A 17,211-nucleotide genomic window follows, 5' to 3' on the forward strand; every position below is an offset into this window, starting at 1 on the left:
GTAGCCCATATACTGTATACTAGAGGTTGGTCGATTATCGGCTTGGCCAATTATCAGAACTAATATTCAGCATTTATTTTTATTTTTAAATAATATTGCCCATAAATATACATTAATTGAAAAATGTATGGTCTCTGTTGAAGCATGCAGTCTTCTGAGTAACTGACTAAAATATCAAATAATGTAGTTAAGTAAAAGGCACAATTTTTGCCTCCACAATGCAGTAGAAAAAGGTAATACATGCTACTATGCTCTATCAAAGGTGTACTCAGTGTAAGTTCAGTACTTGAGTAAATGAAGGCTACTTAGTTACATTTCATCACTGTATAATTTGCTGCAAAATGTGTTGCACGCTGACAACCTTTACACTACTTTTGGAAAATAAGTCCCTCTTGATGTAGCACTTAAAAATAAGTCCTTGCTAAAATGAGGCATTGAATTACGACTTTACGAGTTGTCCCTGAAAGCGCCATCATCAAACATCTGCCAGCCCGTCTGCGCATGCTCACCGTGAGATATGAATAACTGCAGAAAGGTGAAGCAGACAGTAATATCTGAGCTCAGTGTCTGAATACAAACAGCTGCGAGGAACACGAACGTGGGCTTTTGACTTCTATAGACGTAACGGGACTCATTTAAACCGCTAAATAAGCACGTGGTGCCGCTAATATTTAGTTTAAATACAGTTGTTTGTTTTTAGCTTGTTGTGTTGATGGAAACTTCGTAATGTTGTCATCGATATTCCCTTCGGTTATAAAGCTCGTCACGCGTCGAGACAGTATTATTCGTCAATGAAATGGGATTTACCGGTTCGAGGGACGTCTCGTGGGACTGTACGTGTGTCTCAGTCGGAAAAGTATCGTCCTGAAGCTGCTCGGATACTTTGAAGCGTTTATTGTTGTTATCCATGGAGTCTGTTGGGAAGTTTGAGTTCAACAGGAAAGACCTGATTGGTCACGGTGCCTTTGCTGTTGTGTTCAAAGGCAGACATAAAGAGGTAACTTTTACTTTTTGAGACAAATCAGTATCTGCCTGGTCATTGTTTCTCTGCTGTGTTCATGTCCTGCTTTTTTATTTTTTATTTGAACCTTTTCAAGAAACGTGACTGGGAAGTTGCCGTAAAGTGTATCAACAAGAAAAACTTGGCCAAATCACAGTCTCTGCTTGGTAAAGAAATCAAGATATTAAAGGTAAGAAGTTGTCTTTCATGTCTTGCCACACACTGTGTCAATCTGTCTGTGTGACTTTAACTACAATGTTTTCCCATCTCTTCTAGGAACTCAAACATGAGAATATTGTTAGACTGCTCGACTTTCAGGTAAACAATGTTTTGTTTTTCTCCTTCTTCCCGCTCACTCACACTCATCAGCAGCATCTAAACAGCAATACATGCATGCAATAAACTTTGATATAATTGATATTGTATAGAAGATTTCTTTTGAGATACTTTAAACAAATTACTCTAAAAGATGAGTAGAATTTTGGAACACCTAATATGATATCCTGAATCTAAACATGATAATGATTCCTCTGTAAGGTGTAACACAGGACATTAACCATTTGCTTGTATCTGAGTTTGCGTGAGTGTGTGAGCTCTCTGCTTCTCATCTTACTGACACCTGCCAGACACCGGTGAGCTGATCTCTCACTATTTCAGACAGATGGCAGGGTGCAGCCGGTCAAACAGTGGCTTATCAAACAAAGAGTCTGAGTAGCATCTCACAGCAGACACGGTGTGCGTCTGCTGTGAGATGCTGATGATACACCTCAGGTCAGGCTGCAAGGGCTTTTTGTAGACGGCAACGTGTCACTTTACCTGCTTACCTTTACAACCTATTGTACTACCTACCTACTTATTGTGTCATAATAGCCATAATGGACAAGTGGTTAACACTGTTTAAGTTTCACACCAGTACACAGCCCCTACTGGCTGCAACTTTGTGACATAAAAGACAAACAAAAGGCACTCGTTAGGTACATACATACACCAAATACTGCGGGAGGTGCGAATGGGGTCAATAGGTGATTTTTAGCGTGTGCACCCATGTTTAAAAACCTGTGTAGACCCGCTAGTTTGGTGGAAAAGCGGTATTAGTGACCTTTTCAATAGCAAAGGAGCAGGGAGCCAAATTGGGGAGGGGCCCAGAATTTCTAGAAACACCGCTGATGACTGGCCAAAAAAGAATGAACTCAGTCTAGGAAATGAGCTGGTGTCACTAACCTACGGCACAATCTGTTAGGGCATCGAAGGATTGTTGGTATAAACCACAATTAGGGCTGCAACAAATTATTTTCATTATTGATTAATATGTAGATTATTTTCACAGATTAGTTTCATGATTAATCAAGGAATCTTTTATTTTATAAAATGTCAAAAAAAATGTGAAAAAGTCCAAAGCGGTATCTCTAACTTGCTTCTTTTGTCCAACCAACAGTCCAAAACTCAAAATGTCTTTGGTCAGTTATCAAAATAGTCGGCAAATACTTTTCTTTTGCTCAACTAATCGCTTAATTGACTAATTGTTGCACTCTATGCAAATCTAGTTTTAATTCCCAATCTCCCTACACAAAATAAATGTGATGTACAGTATTATTATCATTAAGCACATCTGTTTAAAAGTAACTTTGGATCTGATATTTGTTATTAGTATTATTTTCATTCTCTCATTCATCTGCAGATCAGTTTTACGCTTAATCAAGTAAATGTTAAGTCTATTCAATTTAAATAAATTGAGAAAAATGCTCGTCAAATTTCCTAGAGCCCAAAGTGACTTGTTTTAATTGCTTTTATTTGTCCAATCAATAGTCCATAACCCAAAGATTCTTCATTTACTGTCATCAAAGACAAAGAAATGCACCAAATCCTCACATTTAAGAAGCTGGAACAAGACAATATTTGATTTTTTTTTTTGATAAAGGCTGAATCGAATATCAAATAAGCTGGCTACTAATTTCCTTATCATTACAGCTCTTGCATATTTCCATTGCTAATTTGCATTATATCTGATTTTATCAACAGGAAATGGGGGGATGTGTGTATCTCGTCATGGAGGTAAGCGTTGTTAGAAATGATTATGTCTGGTTTTGTTAACAAGGCAAATCTCAAAGCTTCTATTAATGCTCATCTTTCTTGTCTATCCAGTACTGCAATGGAGGCGACCTGGCAGAGTACCTTCACTGTAAGTGCGCTACATCCTGCATGGTTTAATATAGATCACAACCGTAAAGTTTTCCATTTCAAAGCATAAAAGGAGACATTCATACATCACTCCTTACTGTTGCACTAAAGGATCAAATTCACAGTTTGTTGCTTGTAATTATGTTTGGAGCAGCTTACTGTTGTACTGGCTGCCCAGTTTGGCTTTTAATTAAGAGGCTTGGCTAAGCTTTTTCAGTGTTTTGAAGGAGTAATAGGATTTTGAGGAGACAGAGCAGAACAACCACAGAATTCAGGTTTAAGTTTCCAACAGGCCATTGAGTAAATTATCACTTAATACTCCCAAGTGCTTAACCCAGATAAAATAAAACCTCTAGAAGTGGCTTGTGAGGATTTTCCTATAAATTATGTTGAAACCATGCACCTTGTGATTTCACCACATTTAGTCTCTCACTTGACTGTCAGACTGAAATTTCACCCTCCTAAAGTTTCAAACCCTGTTTCAAAATTTGATGACGCAGCTGAGTTGATGGAGTTGATTTTCTTTCTCTGGATATATTTACCTCGTTAGAGTCAATGTGTCTATTTAAATGCTGATGTGAAGCGTCTGCCACCGTGCCAGCGTCTCTTATTTTGTACACTTGCCCATTCTGTGTCCCTGCCAAGGAGGAACATCCACCTACTTGCAGCACAACACTCACAGTCACACTTGGCCCAGTTCACGGAGAACCCACATGACCTCACCCATCTGTCACTCACTTATCCCCTGTCCTCCGGTGGAAAAACACTGCAGCTATAAATACTAAGAAATCGGAGGGGGGTTAGCATTAACTTCCAAATGAAGCCACATCGTAAACAAAATTCTGTTCCACGAAGTATGATAGCAGTGACGCACGCCGAGGTGACGAGATTCTTCACCTTACATCATATTAGAGATAAATAACTTTTACGTAAGATAAACGACTGCAGCTTACAGTTTATTATTATTAATCTGTTTTTGTTTTCCCAATTCATTATTTGGTCCATAAAATGTTAGAAAATAGTGAAAAATTCCGATTTACTTATTTATTACTATATTATTTCCCAAAGTCCCAGTTGACATGCTTACATTATACATTATGAGCTTTGTCTGACCAACAATGAAAATATTCCAACACCATTTTTTCCTTCCCGATGCTGATTCCAATACCGGAACATGCATATCGACTAATACCGAGGACTGATCCGATACCAGTGCGTTAAAAACATCCAAATCCAAATCCAAATAAAAAAGTAGTGACTCAAAGTGTAGTTCCACTAATTTTACACATTAAAGTGTTATTACAGATCTTGATGAGTACTACTGCATATGTGACAAATGTTGTTTAAAGCCTTTTGTGGCTCCAGAGGAAGCTGGATATCTGATACATTGTCACTAGTGATTGCAATTTATTATATTACATACAATGCAACTTATCAGATTACATGCAGCTTCCTCTGGAGCCACAAACAGCTTTATACTACTTTTCCACATATGCAGTAGTACTCCTTAAGACCAGTAAACACATTTCAGTGCTGAAAGTTGGTGGAGTTGCCCTTTAATAACTGATTAATAGTCAAAATAGTAGTGGATGATGACACAATTACCTTTACATCTATATGCTGCCATGCACTCCCTCAAGTCTCATCTCATGTATTTCATCCCTCTGACCCTCAGCTAAGGGCACGTTAAGCGAGGATACCATCCGCGTATTCCTACAGCAGATTGCTCAGGCCATGAAGATCCTGCAGAGCAAAGGCATCCTCCACAGAGACCTCAAACCACAGAACATCTTGCTCTGCCACCCAGAGGGACGCAGGTCCAGTCCCATTAACACCTGCATCAAGATAGGTAATGACCTCTAGTCTAAACAAAGCTGAATGTAGCATCTGTGTTGGTTTAAGGAAGACGATGGAGTCATCACACACTTATTCTCTTGCCCTCCAGCTGACTTTGGGTTTGCCCGTCATCTCCAGACAAACACTATGGCAGCCACGCTGTGTGGCTCTCCCATGTACATGGTAAGTATTAAGGTCTCTCACTGTAGTTTAATGTGCCAACATGGTGTAATGTCAGAGTGTCTCTTTAAGCTGTAAGCTGTTTGTCTGGACACAGGCTCCCGAGGTCATCATGTCCCAGCACTATGATGCCAAGGCTGATCTGTGGAGCATAGGGACGATTGTGTACCAATGTCTGACTGGAAAGGCTCCATTTCATGTGAGTGGAACTTAAAAACACATACATGCAGATACAGAAGCTGTAGCTTTACTCTTTTTAAACTTTTAGATTCAGTAAATGGGTTTAGCAATTCGCCAAACAAATGCTCACTAAGATCCATCACATAGTTAGAACAACTTGTAGGCCAATAACATTTCCATTTATTTTTCAGCCCTAATACCTAGAAAGGGTTGACTCATTATTGTCAACACTAAACTGAACATGATGCACCCCTTTCACAACACTAAGAACATGATCCACAACAGAAGCACTAAGCATCACCTGCCTGCTGGGTGACACTCTCTGATATCCAGTGTTACTAGTTGGAAAAAGCTGGAACAGCCTGACCACTTGTTAGGAAAGAGTCTTGTTTACAGATGAGGGGCATGTGGAAATGGCTGCGAGCCATTTTTCTGAACCCAAAGTAAATATTGCTTCACAACCCTGGGTATTACTTCTTACTGTTCACGTGGCTGCTCAGATGACACCGCTATTTGCAGATTGCCTCAGGTGTGATATATGTAGAGGCACGTGCCAATGTTTTGTCCCTTCTTTGGTCAGGAATACACTTTTATCCTCATGTTTAGCATTTGAAGGGGAAGAAACATTCTGTTGTTAGACTTTTTCTACCTATTGAGGTTATTTATGTTGCCTTGAAAACATATTCCCTGAGAATGAGAGGAGAGACTATTTCTGCGAGGCAGGTCAGTGAGTTGACATAAGTCCAAGGGTCAGTGTGAGGTGAGCTGCTGCTGCTGCTGATGATGATGTTTACTTAGCTGGCTTAGCTGGCATTTCCAAGCATTCCTCGTTGCCCTCAGTGGGCTCATCAAACAGCCACTTATTATCTGTGTTTACATTGTGACATAACAATTTTTTTATATTAGATTATCAAATTAACCATCGAACTTTCCACAATGATTTATTTAAATGCTTGTTTGTAAGGATTGCTGGTTTGTTTGTTTGTTTGCGTATGCATGTTCTATTTCCAGCTTAACTCATGTTTGTTGTGTTTGTGTTCAGGCCAGTACACCACAGGAGCTCCGTTTGTTTTATGAAACCAACAGGAGCCTCTTACCCAGGTTAGTGCAGCCCACGCCAACACACACAAACTACTGATACATAAACACTGCACACACACAGGAAGAAGGTGTAAACAGGTGTTACATGGAGATATGATGAATGACTGGTCATCTCTCTGGGCTCACACTCAAGTGTGTGTGTATGTGAATGATGTTCGGTGTGCACATGGACGGTTGACGAATCACATGCCACAGACACAGACGCACGCATATATAATTACCACTCAATAAGTCCTAAGAATAATCCTAATGTGGAAGAAACAGATACAGGCACCTGATCAGGCTGATCAGGCTCTAGAACTAGAACTTTCTCAACCAGCTGCTCTCACATAGATGATATTTAGAAATGTAACGGATGCATGATGCTATATCTAGTCTCCTGCCTATCATATATTTCTATATATGAGATGCTGACTATGTGTGATGTGAAACTCTTTGTCTTTTCATTGACAAATGCCTTTAGTTCTCTATTTTAAGTCATTTTGACATCTGGGGCTTTTTAAAACTTGGACTTGGAAAGCATTCAAAGGAATTTATGGATTGTTTTCCACTGTTTTCATGGTGCACTTTGCCAGCCTGTGTTTGGCTCGTGGCCATACTTATCTTTCACAGTGATAAAGCCAGACGATAAGACTGTGCATGTGTTTGAGGAGCCACGGTTTGTTGTTTTCTTGTCATTCTATATATAACGTGCCCTGAGCTGCTAGCTTGTGGCCTGCACGGCTATCATTTTCCACATGGCCCACATAGCTCCACACAGACATAAACACACACACACACACACACACACACACACACACACAAATACAGTCTGCACTGAGTGTCATGACGCCCTGAGGTTTTGCACTAAAGCCATAAAAACAGATTAAAAACACACATATTTTACAGCTCACTCTGAGCTTATGATACACAAATGGCCTAAATATCATTTCCTTTAACACCACTTAGATCTGCAACAAAATGCAAACACAGGGACCACACTGAAGCAGCAAGTTCAAAATATTAGCACAGCCATTCAACAAGCTTAAAAATGACGCAGCCCAATTTGAAATTGGAAAAATTGCACCTAAACACTGATAAACACACCAAGATAAAGTGTTACAAAACATAACAATTCTGTATGAACATGAGCCAGAGACATTGCAGTGCAAATTACACAAACGCATTCGGTTACAGTTCTCCCTCACTGACGCAATATAAGTTGTGTCGAAGCTGTTAAATAATGTTGCCCTCCAGTCAGAATTGTTTTTCCTGCAGTGCCATCCATTGGTGCAGGTTATGATTGGTAGATGGCACACATAGCAATATGAAACAGACTTCATACCACACCGGATAGGGTTAGGTTTTTTTAAAGTACTTTTTAAATATTAATATTTAATCATACATACTTAACAGTAATTTCAAACCTGATTACAAAATTTAAATTTTTGTGATTGAGGTTGGCTCACCTGCTGTACCTTCACGGCCCAACCAGGGGGCTGCTACCCACACTTTGGAACTGGACTGTATTAGCATGTTCTGTTGCTGGACACTATGGCCTTGAAATAATATCATGATATTTTTAGGCTATATCCTGATTAGGGTTGTAATGGATGATAACCATGTCAGAAAATGCCAGGGTTTCAGGGTATCATGTTACACAGTGTAACACATTTATTATTATTATTATTATTATTATTTTCAGTTTCAATGACCCTTAAAGGCATTAAAACAGAGGGTTTTTTTAGTTCAACAAAGGCTTTACTATAATTGTACAAAACATTATGTCCTGACAGACAAAACCATTGGTTTTCATACCACAGTATACTTTGAAACCGCTATATTGCTGCAACCCTAATAGCAATACACAATATATATCTGAATTAGGGCTGTCACAATTCACAAAAAATTCACAATAATGATATTAGTGCGATATCTATGATAAAAAAAAATGTCAGCCAAATCTAATTTAAACTTTGTTGACTTTTTTTGGCATATAAATTACATTCAAAATACACATGTGGGGGGTTGTGGAGGGAGAGTCTGCAACTATAACTGTATAAAAAGTGCACATAAAGAACAATTACCCCGAATGAATAGTGAAAAGGCAGCCAGATGAGCTTATAAACAAAAGATCCACAGGGCCTGAAATCGGTGCTGGATTAGTCACACAATATTATACTGGGATATTGCGACAACCTTAAAAAAAACCTTTCAAAACAAAGTAACAAAGTGCTTTACAAAACCAAATAAAACAATAAAGCAGCTTTTAAAACCAGGAAAAGGCCACACTTATGCCATATCACAATATAACAAAACTAAGATGATATATAGTTTCATATCACAATAAAGTTATAATATCAATATATTTCCCACCCTTAGCGTGCTCTATCAACATGAACACATTCAACACACTGTACAAAGCTGCTGCAGAGGTGAACCCAGCTGATGATTTTCCTCTCTTCCTGGATTTGTATTGTTTATCTAAAATTCTTGGGATGAGCCTCTCACATATCTTGTTTGGTCAACAGCATTTTGTTTTTTTTCACATCATTTATTTTAACAGGATTATTCTGGCCAATCAAAACAGTCAGTCTAAATAGGAAACCTTTGTACTTTCCCAGCATCCCAAAGGAGACTTCTTGTAACTTAAGACACCTTCTGATGGGGCTGCTACAGAGAAACCACAGAGAGCGGATCAGCTTTGGTGAGCCTGCTGCTTTTTAACATTCAGAACCTCTTTTCATAACTACGTTTGATTCAATCCCTAACATCTGAATCTTTACATTTACAGATGAGTTTTTCCACCATCCTTTCTTGGAGACGAGTTCATCCACAAAGAAAAGTACAGAGTGCATCTCACTTGTCTCAGTGCAACTTAGAATCAATAAAGATGATGTAGCCGGGGTCTTAACACAACCACATTTATTTTTTTCTTGACAGGCTCTCCAGCTCCCTTGCTCTCCTACCCCAGTTCAGGCTCGGGGAGTTCCTCCAGCAGCTCCTCCGCATCCCACCTGGCCTCCCCTCAAGTGGGTAGACCTTTATATTGTGAATTTGTAAAAGATGTGAAATACAGCACACTCCAAATGTGTTTGTTTCCCTGTAATTTATCGTAGTTTATTTTCAACTCTCTTAGCATTCCGATGGAGAGATACACCAACTTCAGCCGAAAGCACGCTATTCCCCTACACAGATCCCCCCCGCCTTCCTGCTGAAAGAAATACCCAATCAAGACAGTCGGAGCACCTCATCATGCACAGAGGAATACGTCATGGTGCCTGCCCAGTTTCCCAGTAAGACGTCTTACTCTACAGATATCTGGCTTTTTTTTATTGTGCAGGTCTTCACATCAGCACTTAGGGGTCTGACTATTTCAATCTTTCTGCTTTGTAGGTGAGTACACATGTGAGGTGGAAGTCGGGTCACCCCTTGAGAGTTGCCTGATATACAGTGGGTGAGTAGTCACACCACAATATTGCGTCAGTTATATATCTTAAAATGTGTTCATTTTTGAAAAAATAAACAAATAGTTTCCTTGCTATGTTGTAGAAAAAAACAATCATCTCACATTTGTACAAAGAATGCAGAGTTGTTTAAAAGTCCAATGCTAAATTAATGTTGTTAAATATTTTTAATTTATGTAGACAGAGCTAACAAATATCTTTCTGTAGGTGCTCAGTACTGGCTGAGAGAGGCCCCGGAGCTGCAGGAAAGACACCTCCACCCTCTCCCCTACTGCATTCTCCCTCCAAGCCTATTAGGTAAGAGAAACCCCAGCAGGTTTAGATTCTGGTGGGATGAAGATAAAAGTGTTCTGAGATAGATGATTAAGCTAAGAATAAGTGATTGTGCTAAGTGTAAATCACTTTTAACTGCACATTCCTGTGTGTCTTATTCTTTTGCTTCCTCTTTCATCCTTGCAGCAAGCCTGAGGAATTTGTTGGCCGTAAGTGCAGCCAGACAGTGCCCATTCCTGTCCCAACTCAGATCCAAAACTACCAACGAATGGAACAGAACCTGCAACCTGCCGGCTTGCATGGCTCCACCAGGCATGTATAGCCCCTCAGCTGCAACCGCCTCAGTGTCTTGTTATTTACTATTCTCTTCTGTCTTTGTCTGACTCTGTCTCCTGTCATGCAGGGTCACACTCTGCTGTGCTGGCAGCAGCAGGGAAAACTCCCCACAATGTGGAGGCTGTAGAGCTTCAGGCCCAGGATTTCTTCTCAATTCCCCAAGGCTGGTAACTGGAGGAGCTCACCCACACCAGTTCTCCCCGCTAGGTGGGCATCTCAATCAGCTTTCTATTTTACCTAGTTTTTGTAAAAGGGTCAATTTACCCAAAAATGAAAATTCAGTCATTATCTACTCATGTCGATGAAACATTGTTTTTTTTTTATAGTTTCAATAGTTTTATAGTTTTTATTTTTTGTAGTCTGCAAAACATTTCTGGAGCTTTACAGCAAAACAGCATTGCAGCATTCTCCTTAACAACTGAAGTAGCTAGGGACTTGTTTTAAAACATAAAAAACAACTGAAAAAACATAAAATGGCTCCAAACAGCTCGTCCGATGAAATACTAGTCTCTGGAAGCCCCAAGATCCCAAGGGTTGGTTGACTACATGACACATTACAGGTGACAGGGTGCGTGCTAACGCTTTCAGCTGAGGACTGCAGGATGAGCTGCATGAAGCCATTTTATGTTTATTTTCAGTTGTTTTTTTATGTTTAAATCATCCATTCCACTCGAGCTACTTCAGTTGTATCAGGGAATGCTGTTACGCTGTTTTGCTTTGTATCTCCAGAAATGTTGGACCATGACACTTCACCTGACTTTCCATGGGCATGGACTGTTTTTAATTTTTGGGTGGACTGTTCCTTTAAGCAGAGCTCTTTCGCAGCTCTCACTGCCACAGCTTTAGACATTACATGGGAATTTGTCAATTGATTGTCACTTGTTGACCACCAGGGCCTTACGGGTGTTAACACAAATTCCACCATCTGAAATATGTCACATTCAGTAAATTTTCTGAGTTGTTTTGTGGTGAAGTGTTTATGTTTGATTTTCTCTGTAACCACTTATACTCTGCCTTTTATTCAAGCCTTATGACAACACCCAGAGAACATGCCTGAGCTTGTTTCATTCAGTGTTAGTGATACTGTTATGAGCACTGACGACTTACTAAACAGGCCTGTTTCTGCTAATGGTTTAATCTTTATAAAACTCTAATTAATTCAGTGGGAATGACCCCAAAGACCTCGGAGCAGACTCTCCCGCTCAGCACAAGAACTGGACTGCTCATTGGCTCTCCTGACATGCAGTCAAGCCCCAAGGTCAGCTTCTAAAACATCCTTATTACAGAAACAGGACATCTAAAGCGTCATGTCAGTCCACATTTTTGTTTCACAATGTGCACATCTCTCTTCAAAACATGAAAAGTGACTGATAACTACAAGCAACTCACACAGTAGAATTTTTTTTTAACTGTCCAATATACATGTTAGCAATAATATATCTCTGATCCTTAATTTCTGTTTCAACAGGTTCAGTCAAGAATGCCAAACCGAAACAGGACAGTTTCAGACCTGCAATCCCTTGGTGCATCTCCTGCTTCCCAGACAAACATGAGCAGGAAATCAGCCAATAAAAAGGGCCCTTTTAAAAGGTCAGAACAGTATAATATTTTTTATATTACTGGAATAAAACAAGCATATGTACATAATAATCCTGCAAAATCATATGACAATAGTGTGTGTCAATAATCCAAATCTAATTGAGACTATGCTTTTCACCTGGCACCTGTCACACAGTATCAAAGATGTGCCATCTGATAAATTATTAAACTCTCTCGATGGTGTCTGTGGCTGTATTGAATGTCCAGATCGTTGAGCACAGGCAGGCTGTCTGACATGCTGCTGAAGGCGGCCTTTGGAGGTCACCTTTTTGAAGAGGGAAGTGATGAGAGCCTCAACTGCGAGAGAAGCATGGATATAACAGGTATCAGTCCAATGATTTCTTACTGATACTGTTTGTCTTTCATCACAAGACTATGGTGGGTATATATATTTCATAGCCAAATATGGTTAAGCTTCTACTGGTATGGGCCAGTTTAACACCACCATTAAGTCATGCAGAGGGAAAGCATTATGTAATAATGAAATCAATGCCAATTTGGAAATAAACACATATTTTAACCGTGTAATTTACTGGGCTGCAGTTCAGGTGACATTTGACTGCAACTCTTCTTATTTGCTCCTACAGCTCCTCCTACTGGTTGTCATAGAGGCTCTCCGTACTCAGACAGCCCACCTCCTACAATCTTCACAATGGGTTCTCCATCCAAAGGAGACTCTCCTCCGGTGTTCACAGGTTACCTTTCTAACTACCCTGAATATTTTCTGTAAACCTAAAATGTGTCATCAGTGATCCCCATGCTCTCTCCTTTACTTGTATTTGAGCTGTTGAGGGTTAAGTTTTATTTGTCTTTGTCTTAAACACAGGCTCACCTAACTACATTAACTCAGCCTGGCTGCTGAACAGCCGCCGTCTCCAGGGAGGAAGCCGCAGAAATAGTGAGACTGAAGCCATGGATGCCACTCCACAAAGCAGCCTGGTTTTTAACCCTCCAGCGCTCCCTGAAGATACACTGATGGAGGTACAGACAAATACTATGATGATAGTTTGAGGTGAATAGACTAATTGAAAATCCACACGTTTCATTATTTTATCTTATCTTTTCACAGCAGGCTCATACTGATGCTCTGAGTGAGCTGCGTTTCACCTTGGCTTTTGTCCACTGTGTCATGGAATTGGCTTCTTCTAAGGACCTGGGGCTGAGTGCCATCAACAGTCCTGATGTCTCTTTTCTAGAGCAGAGCTTGGTGACGGATCAGATCAGCCTTCTGAGTAAAGAATGGAGGTGAGATGCGTGAAGCTTTTTACATGTTCTCAAAATGTACAGCAGCTCCCTTCCTTCACAAATCTTCTCATGAATGACTTGTGTTTTTTATTTGCATATTCCAGCTATGCAGAGCAGTTAGTGTTGTACATGAAGGCTGAAGAGTTTCTGTCATCAGCGCTGCACACTGCTAAAGAGAACATCAAACAAGGCCAACTTTGTCCCTCTACTACAGTCAAACAAGGTGAGACAGTGACCTCTGGTTTAGGATACTCACCTAATGTAGACTTGAAAGTCTGCTAGATATAGTCTGGCATTTCATGTTGAAGCTTGATGACAAGAGTCGGTTTATATTTATCATAATTATTATAATTAGAGATATATTGATCACAGACATATTCGTATCGGCCCATATGTTGAAGGATAGGGTCTTGGGGCTAATGTGGGGTAATGTGTACGTCATTTTTGGACAAGAAAGTTTATTGTTAAACTGTAAAATATCCTGCCTTCATTACATATACAGCCTTTCCCACACTTTACTTGGGACGGCCATCCAGGTATATTTGGCTGGACATTTTAGTAGTAAAAAGAGTAGACAAAAGTAGACAATCTTCTCCACATGCTGTAAAAACCTTTGGCTCCATTTGTAAAAATTGAGTAAAAAATTTTGAAAACAAAACATAAATAAAACGCAAGTTGTTGTTTTTTTGTTTTTTTTTCTGGCAACACTATGTAGGCAGACTTTTAAAGCGATTCTGGAGAAAGATGCTGCATAAACGTCACAATTCACACGTTTTTTCATGTACCAGTATATATTCTGTGTATATAGACTGCTCAAAAAAATTAAGGGAACACTTAATCATCACAGTATAACACCAAGTCAGTTAAACTTCAGGGATATCAGTCTGTCCATTTAGGAAGCACAAGAGATTGACTTCCATGACATAGCCAACGGTACCCTGACTACTGTTAGGTACTGGGATGAAATCATCAGAGCGACTGTCAGACCTTCCTCTGGTGCAGTGGGCCCTGGGTTCCTCCTGGTGCAGGACAATGCCCGGGCTCATGTGGCCAGAGTGTGTAGTGCATACAGGCACTTTGGGGCCATACACACTACTGAGTCACATTATGAGTTGCTGTGATAAAATTCAAACAAGTTGGATCAGTCTGTGATTTCAATATTTTACTATGATTTTCAGTGTGATTTTGAATCCAGCTCTCAGTGGGTTGATGATTTTGGTTTCCACTGACCGTTGTTCCGTCATTTTGTTCTCAACAAGCTATACAATGTACATCAGTAAAGATTTTCAACTTGAATAATTAGTTCATCAAGATCTGATGTCTGATTAGTGTTCCCTTTATTTTTTTGAGCAGTGTATATCTAATAAAAGATTATAAAAGAAAAAATCCTGTATTGGTTGGGCTCTAATATAAATTAATTCAATGTCTTTACTTTTCCTTTATGCAGTGATCAAGAAACTGAATGAATTGTACAAGAACTGTGTAACATACTGTCGTTCCCTCAACCATCGACTGCAGACCTTCTTGCTTGACAAACAGAAGCTTATGGACCGCTTCAATGGACTGACAGCTGAGAAGCTCATCTACAGCCACACTGTGCACATGGTGACTTTACCTCACAGCAGTGATGTTGATTTTCACTCAAAATCAGATTCTATCCGACCTGCATGTTGATCTAAATCTTAATGTGTGTTTTCTTCATGCCTTCAGGTGCAGTCTGCTGCTTTAGATGAGATGTTCCACTATGGCACAGCATCAGTCCAGCGCTACCATAAAGCCATTTTGCTGATGGAGGGTCTGTCCCGGATCATCACAGAGCAAAAGGACATTGACAGCATAGATAAATGTATGTAGTAGCATGTTGACACACAAACCACAGGTTGAAAGTTTAAAATGCCAGAATCAGACCACATACTGTATGAATGAACTTGTTAAGTGATCTTGACTTGTTATATTTTAATCCAAACTTCAATCTTCAATCTTTTTGTTGCTTACAGGTAAGAAGTGTATCGAGCGACGCCTTTCTGCTCTGCAGACTTAACAGTATCCATAAGCTCCACAACTGCATTATCTTGCCTCATCCATCTCTACTCAATGTAGATGGATCCTCCTTAACTGTCAGTACACACAAGCACTTTGATCTGTCTTAAGGGAAACGACCACTAGAGCATCTGCTCTTCTCCCACCACCCAGTCTGTAATCTTTACATAAATGCACAAACAAGACAGATTGTGTTATGATTGTTTGAACTCTGATCAGGTAAATTGTTTTCAGTATTTGTGTTGTTTTGTTAGACTGTTTATGTAAGCAAGTTGTTTTGTGTTCTGCACTTGAAATAATAGGCTTAAATAATAACCGATTTAAAATCTGTTGTACTTGAAACAAAGATTATGTAGTTATTGTTTGTATTTGAAGTGTTTGTGTTATGTGTAGGAAAAGTTCACTAGCCAACAGGAGGCAGAATATTTTGGATGAGATGACCAAATATAGCAATGTGTAGCAGTAACAGTAAAACTGCCTGCTTTTTGTATATTTTTCATCACAGCATGCCACATTGATCATGTTTATCTGCTGCTTGTGTATATGTGTGGACATTAGTTAATTTTTCAGCTGTTTGGGTTAATGTCAAAATATCGTGCTGATTTATGAATGAGTTTGTACATGATTGTTGTCTGGCTGTACACAAGGTTATTACAATTACATGTAAAAACAATGTTTGTGCATTTCAGTGTGTTAGAACAGAAGTTTGTCAGATTTTATCAAAGTGCCTTTTTTACTTTTATTTTATGACTGCTGGACACATTTGCCAAAAATGAGTTGTTAAACACTGTGTGGTGAAAATAAATAATATTTATTGTTAGAAGTTTGGATCCTCTTCAGTTCGTTTTCAGTTTACATGATTACATCAGTATGTCTTAGCCTAGTTAAGTTTGCTACATCTGATTTGAAATACAATGTTGTCCATTCTGGTCACCATTAGACCAACTAATCCCTCTGTAATGGAGTGGTAGCAGCGGTGTTTCTCTCGGTCATAGCATCAGGGCTGTAAGGACAGGGGGCTCAAATTATGTTTTTCCCAGGATGGGGGGTCTTGGATTTGCGCCTATGTGATTTAGCAAACAAGCTAGCCTATTATTTTATGTGTGACGCCTGTCACTCACTAAGTGACCGTTTCTATGAACTGGGTGTGGCTAGCTAGTTGTCCGTTAGTCTGAAGTTATTCATTCTTAACTCCTTTTTTCTAGAGTTAACTAGCATCACTACAGAGTTGTATTAATAAACAGAGCTGATTTAAATAACCATCAACATTTTCAGTGATAAAATAACTATAATAATTTATAACGGTCTTTTATGAATATGGTCTAAATAATCATTATTATCTGAGGATCAAAGGTCGTTGATTGACAGCTGTAGCACCACGGTGTCCCTCACGCACAGTAAGTCCATATCCAGGTAAGCGTAACGTTCCTCGTTTAAATGCCTCATGTTTTATTCGTGCGTGTGACTTGATCTAGATATGAAGCGTCAGTAGCGAGAGAAAAAATCCAACATTAGTAGACAGAGTCCCTTCCGTTTCTATGGTTTATTTATAAGTGTTGGTGTTGGTGAATATGATATGCTTCTTTTACTTGCAGGTGTGTTAACTGACCTGTAGCTATATGAAGCGTCCGTAGCGCAAAATAATACCGGCTAACTATAAGATAAACACAACCCTCTCCAACCCCCCGCTCCTCTCTTCTCCTCCACTTTCCTCCTCTCGTGAAGAAATACAAATTCAGCAGCGGCGGTCACATTTCAGAAACGGACGTGGTGCTAGATGCATATGTTGGAAACACT

The 17,211-nt window shown here is 39.5% G+C and overlaps 1 protein-coding gene across 1 annotated transcript; it reads left to right on the forward strand.

Annotated features, from left to right (window-relative positions):
• Positions 1-536: 536 nt before the first annotated feature.
• ulk1a (unc-51 like autophagy activating kinase 1a) lies at positions 537-16,237 on the forward strand. Its single transcript, XM_084360355.1, has 27 exons — positions 537-997; positions 1,098-1,190; positions 1,277-1,318; positions 3,020-3,052; positions 3,143-3,179; positions 4,854-5,027; positions 5,124-5,197; positions 5,292-5,393; positions 6,417-6,475; positions 9,079-9,161; positions 9,249-9,299; positions 9,398-9,486; positions 9,594-9,750; positions 9,851-9,911; positions 10,129-10,218; positions 10,381-10,506; positions 10,598-10,737; positions 11,694-11,788; positions 11,999-12,120; positions 12,337-12,452; positions 12,717-12,824; positions 12,956-13,110; positions 13,199-13,374; positions 13,479-13,597; positions 14,822-14,979; positions 15,085-15,220; positions 15,372-16,237. The coding sequence occupies exons 1-27, from the start codon at positions 908-910 to the stop codon at positions 15,413-15,415; spliced, it is 2,730 nt and encodes a 909-aa protein (XP_084216481.1). The 5' UTR covers positions 537-907; the 3' UTR covers positions 15,416-16,237.
• Positions 16,238-17,211: the final 974 nt, after the last annotated feature.

The sequence above is a fragment of the Pagrus pagrus genome (assembly GCF_965226575.1).
Source record: "Pagrus pagrus genome assembly, chromosome: 8".
NCBI lineage: Eukaryota > Metazoa > Chordata > Actinopteri > Spariformes > Sparidae > Pagrus > Pagrus pagrus.